Genomic DNA, 7,355 nt, shown 5'->3' with positions numbered 1-7,355 from the left:
GCGGTGGTGGCCGGTGAAATGACAGCAAAGTCATTTCACGTATCAACCACCAACCTTCAGAAGCTATAGCCTTTCCGGCCTTCCCTCACTCCCTAAATCACGTGCTCATCAGTTAATTCCATGGTGTGATTCCCCCTTGGTAAATCTCTGGATGAATGATAATACTGTAATAACTTTTCCTAAGGCTCGGGGGACTTATCTATAATGCTGGAGGTGAGTAATTGCTCAACTGTATTATGAAAGTTATAAATCTTCAAATCTTAAATCAGTTCTATAGAAGTCCTACCATTTCAAGAACAGGAAAAAGTAGGGCTCATTGTTAATTCTAACGAGCGCACATCTCAAGAAAATAGAAAGAGCAGAAACGGTAGGATTCAGTACTAATGTAAATGTCCGTACAGGACGAATATCCAGAAAACCGGTACTCATAGACATTACAATGCGTTACATTTAGAGTAGGTGCTTAAATTGGACAAGTAGCTGTTAAACCTGCGTTACAGAACATGTTGCGCTGAGTAACGCATTGGATATGAGTTACATGAAATTATACGACTAAATTGCCATCTCTAGCATTAACAAATCCCAACCCGATTCTTAACAGAATCCGTCACCTAGGCCTCGTGCCTGTGGATACACTGAAGGCAGTACATGAGTCAGTGTGTCGCTCTACCTCATATTACAACGTTACTGTTTCAACATTCATCATCACTTTAGCTAATTTGTCAGTTGTTCGCTTTGTTGTTAAGATCTGCTCAGCTTGCCAGAACACACGGCTACACACGAGTCAACCCACCGATCGCCCAATGACTCCGGTTTTTACAGCAGAGGTCGCTTACACAATTATCTGTTGTTTTGGTGTTAGCTGTGTGTGTGTGTGTGTGTGTGTGTGTGTGTGTGTGTGTGTGTGTGTGTGTGTGTGTGTGTGTGTGTGTGTGTGTGTGTGTGTGTGTGTAGCGGGGGAGCACTTGTGGCAACGCTATGTTATACAGTCTGTCTCTGCATTGCGTCGAACCCCCCGCTCTCCCACTCCTCTCCCTCTCACTCGCTGCCCGTCTTCCCCTTTCTCCCTCTATCTCTATCCCCTCCTCTGCATGAAAATGTTCAATATGCTTTAACATTATTTATTCTCTTGTCTCCGTGATACCGTAAACCCCCGTTATTTTCACGCTCCATATTTTCCTGACGTGGAGAATGGGTGCGTTATAGCGGTGCGTTTCGGGACGGCAGCGTCTTGTTGTTGAGGACTAGCTGGTCTACTGCACCAAACAGTGGAGGGGCGCTTTCTATCGCTGTGTTTCTGCTGATGCGGCAGACTGCAGAGCAGCGCCGGGAAGGGAATAGCTGTGTCTCTCCCGCTCTCTCACAGACCCCCTAAAGTATTCACCTGGACCCTTCTCATTCGTACCAACATAATCTATCCTGCAGAAAAATACACGACCACGCCGCTCGAGCGCATCCGCGCGGAACGGTCAAACGAACAAGTGGAATCTGTCGGTGGTTTCGTCGATTGCCGGGGAGTTCATGTTAACGGTTTTCCTTCTATTCAATTGTATTTTCTCGATGCCTGCCCATTTTCTCTATCCATCCACGGGAGCCAGGCCACCGTTTGTTCAGCATGCTTTTAAATTGCCTGTCAAGAGATTTATGTTGTTTGCGAGGGGATTCACAGCCGTTCAGTGCCTCGAGAAGGTCGCTCCAGTCGACTTTGGAAGTCAATAACAAGAGGATGGCGCGGGTGATTTTAACAAAGACAATATAGTCTATGAATATTTCACCAAAGCTCGTACTGTACAACGAGGTAAAGTGATATCCACCGCATTTTAAAACAAAACCAAGACAGCAAAGTTTTAGCCGTGGCTAAAGGGCTGCAGCACCACCAAACGGACTAAACACACATAGTGGTGCCACTTTCTCTCCAAGATCAACACGCAGGTAATTAACTTAATTAACATCCTTACTTATGTATATATGATATATGTGTGTGTATCCTTTGACATTACAGGTAGGGTTCGAGATATTTGTATGTAATGCCAGGCATTGCTCTGTAACCTATATAGTAATAGCATTTCTGATGGGGATTTAATGGTTATGTTGAAAATAGCGGGTGCTGCTCAGTGTTCGCGAAGAGGGCGGGCAGCTGCAGGAGCCTACAAGGTGAAACTTGAATACTGATGTACAGTAGCCTATGCGGTAAAAATACAGTTTCGCGAACAGTCTCCATATTACAGTGTTTTCTCGTAGATAATAAAACATGTGTCTAATGTCTTCCACCTCTGAACCTTTTCTGTTCCTGGCAACCACCCGCTGTTTGGTGCGCTCCTTTACCATGTAGTAAAACCCTGTCACAAATAATACGCCTAAAAACTGCTGAGCAGGCAAATCTCTCTCCTTTCTCTCTCCTGCGTTAGATTTTTTTATTTATTTCTCACTCTCCCATGTCTCCATCTTTCTCCATGTAGTTGAAAGAAGGAGAGGCAAGAACAGCAATGGTGAACTACTCTGAGAGAGATGCGAGGGAGCCCCACTGAGTGGAGCTTTGCCGAGGCGAGCTAGCCCCCAGTCTTCCAGGCCTGGGTGCCTGAACAGGTCAGGAGAGTGGGCGAGAATCTGAGAGGCGCGAAGTAAGAGCTACTGGATGCCTGCTCAACCGTTTTGAGACGACGTTCCCCTGTCGCATAACGCTGCGCTGAGCCGGCCACACCGCCAGGATGACCGTGGTGGCCGGTGACAACATGGATGAGACATCCACACTGCCTGGGCACCCGCAGGACACCTACCCGCCGGATCACGACGACCATGACTGCTGTGAGAGGGTGGTTATCAACGTCTCTGGGCTGCGCTTCGAGACGCAGCTCAAAACACTCTCACAGTTCCCGGAGACATTACTAGGGAACCCTAAGAAGAGGATGCGCTACTTCGATCCACTGAGAAACGAGTACTTTTTTGACCGGAACAGGCCAAGTTTTGACGCAATCTTGTATTACTACCAGTCCGGGGGGCGGTTGAGGAGGCCGGTTAATGTTCCACTAGATATGTTCTCAGAGGAGATCAAGTTTTACGAGCTCGGGGCAGAGGCTATGGAGAAGTTCCGTGAGGATGAGGGCTTTATTAGAGAAGAGGAGAAACCGTTGCCAGAAAAAGAGTTCCAGCGGCAAGTCTGGCTGCTGTTTGAGTACCCAGAGAGTTCCGGACCCGCACGAGGGATCGCTATAGTGTCGGTGATGGTTATTTTAATTTCGATAGTCATATTCTGCTTGGAGACCCTGCCTGACCTCAAAGAGGACCCCAGGGGTAGGATGGAGACTATAGGCAACATTACAGTCTATTACAAACCAAATATTCTCACGGATCCGTTCTTTATAGTGGAGACGCTGTGCATAATTTGGTTCTCCTTTGAGCTGATTGTCCGGTTCTTCGCCTGCCCTAGCAAGGCGGCCTTCTTTAAAAACATGATGAACACTATAGACATAGTAGCTATTATACCCTATTTCATCACGCTGGGCACAGAGCTGGCGGAGGACCAGGAGGGCAAGGAGAAACCGAGTGAGCAGGCCGCGTCCCTGGCCATCCTCAGAGTCATCCGACTGGTCAGGGTGTTCAGGATCTTCAAGCTGTCCAGACACTCTAAGGGACTCCAGATATTAGGCCAGACCCTAAAGGCCAGTATGAGAGAGTTGGGGCTGCTCATATTCTTCCTCTTTATCGGAGTCATCCTCTTCTCGAGCGCCGTGTACTTCGCGGAGGCGGAGGAGAAGGAATCATTTTTCACAAGCATTCCGGACGCCTTCTGGTGGGCTGTGGTCTCCATGACAACGGTTGGTTACGGGGACATGTACCCGGTGACCATCGGGGGAAAGATAGTGGGCTCGCTCTGTGCCATCGCGGGAGTGTTGACCATCGCGCTACCAGTGCCGGTGATTGTGTCCAACTTTAACTATTTCTACCACCGGGAGACGGAGGGCGAAGAGCAGGCACAGCTTCTGAACGTCAGCAACCAGGACCTCAACTCGGACAGCAACTCCAGTCGCCGAAGCTCAAACTCAATAGCCAGCAAATCGGATTACATGGAGATAGACGAGGGGATCAATAACAGTATTGATAACTTTAGGGAGGCCAATCTTAGAACTGCTAACTGTACTTCTGTTCCCAACCAGAACTGCGTAAATAAGGGTAAGCTGCTGACAGATGTTTAGTAGACTACATAAGATACAGGCTAGATTGATTCTGCAACGCGGCTCATAGGATCTCCAGGTGACATCAGGCTGATGTTATAACCTACCAACTACCCGCTGTAATTATTGTAGAAATATTCTGAATGCTTGATTTACATCGTTAATGCGTTTTTTGCATTACGGTTATTATATTTGAATGAATAGAAAGAAAACAATTTAAGCTAAAGATGAACAGGTTTTGTTAGACGCAAAATTGGAATTGGTCGTAATAATATTTCCATTGGTTTAAAAATGGGACTGTTACTTTGCTAATGTGATGGAGATATTTTGGACAGCTGTCATTCACATTTAAAACATGAACAGACTGACATCATGCTTACTCAATAAAGAAGACACGACTTGCATGGTTAATGGATTACTGAGCGACGTCGGTTGAGCGAGTCGCGCTCTGCACTGCATCTTGGGAAAGAAGGAAAAAATTAATTATGGAATATCAGCTCTCTGCCACAACGCAAATGAGCGCACTTAAACACGAGATGGATGTGCAGATGTATAGACATCGATCTCTGCATGGTGCAATGTTCTGGTGATGACATTTACCGGAGACCTACTGAGAGATCAGCAAAGCACTTTAGCTGAAAATAATAGAAACAAAAAAATGCCTAACAAAATTAACCCACACTGGTCTCTGACCGTGAGGTGAAGCAAAGTGGGCTGTTTGGAGACGAGAGGACTTCTGCGATGCTGCTACTTTCTTTCCCCGCAGATGCTGAAACGCAATCCGTGGGCTAATAACGATAATGATGCCGTGCAAGAAAATAAAAGTTAAAAAAACGCTCGAAATTAGCATGTTGAGACGCTCTTCTTTTATACAGGCATGTGCGAAACATTACCTCATTTAATGTTTAACTGTTTAATTTTCTTCTTTTTTTATCGCTGTTATTATTATTGTTAATAATATTATTATAACATTTGATCCCAGACTATGAGAATTCTCCCTCTCATTTGTTTTCACCAAAAGTGCACAGCTTATTTATTATTTACTTTATGACTTATTTAGGAGCATTTAAGTGCTGAATGTTAAATCTTAAGGAAACAAAAAACACTTTTTTGAAGATCATGGCATGTCAAACTACTAAGCATTTTGGCCTAATACTAACAACGGTACGATGTATCTAGGTATATTCAATGCATGACGTCAGTATTAACATAGCTTGCGGTTAAGATGGGACCATGGGAATTACAGTGCAAGTACGATTATTTCTTCTCGCCATTCTATTGACGGACAACTCCAGACAGGACGCGTCCAACGCGCGTAACGAAACGGAACTACTGTTGTACCCTACTGGATTGTTTTAGACCCCAAAGGCCAAGATGAAACACCTCAACAATAACCAACCAGAGGAGGAAATCGATCTGGCCACTAAAACCTGCTCATAAAAAAGACATTTCATGGTTAGCTTCTGCTTCTGTGCATGGATGTTATGACACTCTTCATGAGAACCTGAACAACATCATTTTGTGAACTGTGATTTCTATGTTGCTATACATTCCTTCACAGCATTTATGGTTTTCAAAAAAAGTGATTATACATATTATAGCCAATACAATACGAATTGAAATACTGAACCAAATTGCATTGAAAACAAATGATAAAATTAGTCTCTAGTGCCTTGAACCCTGTATTAATATACAACAGACTGGAATGGAAGTGCCTCCCTTCACACTAATCAACTAGGACGGATAAGATGAGTTCCTGGATACCTGCCATAACCAAGCACTGTTATACTACCAACAAATCTGCAGTCAGAACAGGGTGACAGTAGAACAGTTGTTTGGTCAACTGTTTCCATAGTTCCCAGTACAGACCAAAGGCCAGAGGGAAGAGAGTAACCAAACACAGCATCCCAATATATAGCCATGACACAGAGGGCAAAAGAGAGAGAGACAGAGAGGGAGAGGGGAGAAAGACAGTGAGAAAGACAGAATTTGACAAAAACTGGGGCTGTGCAAGGTTAACTATGGAGTGGTAACATGTTTCTAGTGTTCTAGAGTCACGTGGTTCTAGAGTGTTCTAAAGTCACGTGGCTCGAGAATGTTCATGTTGTCATAGAGCGTTTTTGTGGTTCCAGTGTTGTCGCATGGTTCTGGAAGCATGCATGTGGTTCTAGTGTTCACATGGTTCAAAAGCATTCACATGGTTCTAGAGTGGACAAGTTGTTCTTGAGCGGTCACAGGGAATGCAGGTTGGTCGAGCATGTTGTACTCAAGCGCTTTGAACATTTTGTACGTACAAGTCTCCTCAGCATACAACTAAGTCAACCGTCATCAGACATGAATTTACACCTTGGTGTAAGGATTCCTGTAGGAAATCCCTGTCTGTGTTCTTGTCTGATTTTTCCATCCGTCTTTATTTCTGCATGTCTGTCTATCAAGAGCACAAAGCTACCCAGCATTCATCTCAACACTATTTGATTTCCCAAATGGCATCCTAATTTCCGTATCTAGTGCACTTCCTTTGGTGGTGGCCCACAGGACTCATGGCGCGAGTAGTGCACTCGGTTAGGAATAGGGTTTCATTTGGGATGCAGGACGAACACGATGAAGGCATTAGTCACTTTGTATGGAAGCAAAATGGCTGCTGTTTAGTAGAGAGAGTGGGAAAGAGAGAGAGAGAATGAAAGACAGAGAGAGAGAGAAGAGAGAGTGAAGGAGAAAGATGAGAGAGGGAGTAACAGAGAGAGGGAGTGACAGAGAGAGGGAGTGAAGGAGGATGAAGTGCAGAATAGTGTGGGAAGGAAGAGGGGATAAAAGCTCTGCTATGACATTTCAGATATCAACCGCCTGCAGAGGCATGTTAAGATGTGTGGAATGGATGGTTGGAATGATGGGTGGATGGTGAAATGATGGGTGGAATGATGGGTGGAATGATGGGTGGATGGTGAAATGATGGGTGGAATGATGGGTGGATGGGTGGGTGGAATGATGGGTGGATGGGTGGATGGGTAGAATGATTGGTGGATGGGTAGAATGATGGGTGGATGGGTGGGTGGATGGGTAGAATGATGGGTGGATGGGTAGAATGATGGGTGGATGGGTAGAATGATGGGTGGATGGGTGGGTGGATGGGTAGAATGATGGGTGGATGGGTGGGTGAATGGGTGGATGGGTGGGTGGAATGAT

The 7,355-nt window shown here is 45.3% G+C and overlaps 1 protein-coding gene across 1 annotated transcript; it reads left to right on the top strand.

The window, feature by feature from the left end:
- Nucleotides 1–996: 996 nt before the first annotated feature.
- On the top strand, nt 997–7,107 carry kcna1b (potassium voltage-gated channel, shaker-related subfamily, member 1b). Its single transcript, XM_010865385.3, has 2 exons — nt 997–1,932; nt 2,460–7,107. The coding sequence occupies exon 2, from the start codon at nt 2,709–2,711 to the stop codon at nt 4,191–4,193; it is 1,485 nt and encodes a 494-aa protein (XP_010863687.2). The 5' UTR covers nt 997–1,932; nt 2,460–2,708; the 3' UTR covers nt 4,194–7,107.
- Nucleotides 7,108–7,355: the final 248 nt, after the last annotated feature.

This window comes from Esox lucius, chromosome 14 (assembly GCF_011004845.1).
Source record: "Esox lucius isolate fEsoLuc1 chromosome 14, fEsoLuc1.pri, whole genome shotgun sequence".
NCBI classification, from domain to species: Eukaryota; Metazoa; Chordata; class Actinopteri; order Esociformes; family Esocidae; genus Esox; species Esox lucius.
This window is presented reverse-complemented; position numbering and strand designations above follow the sequence as displayed.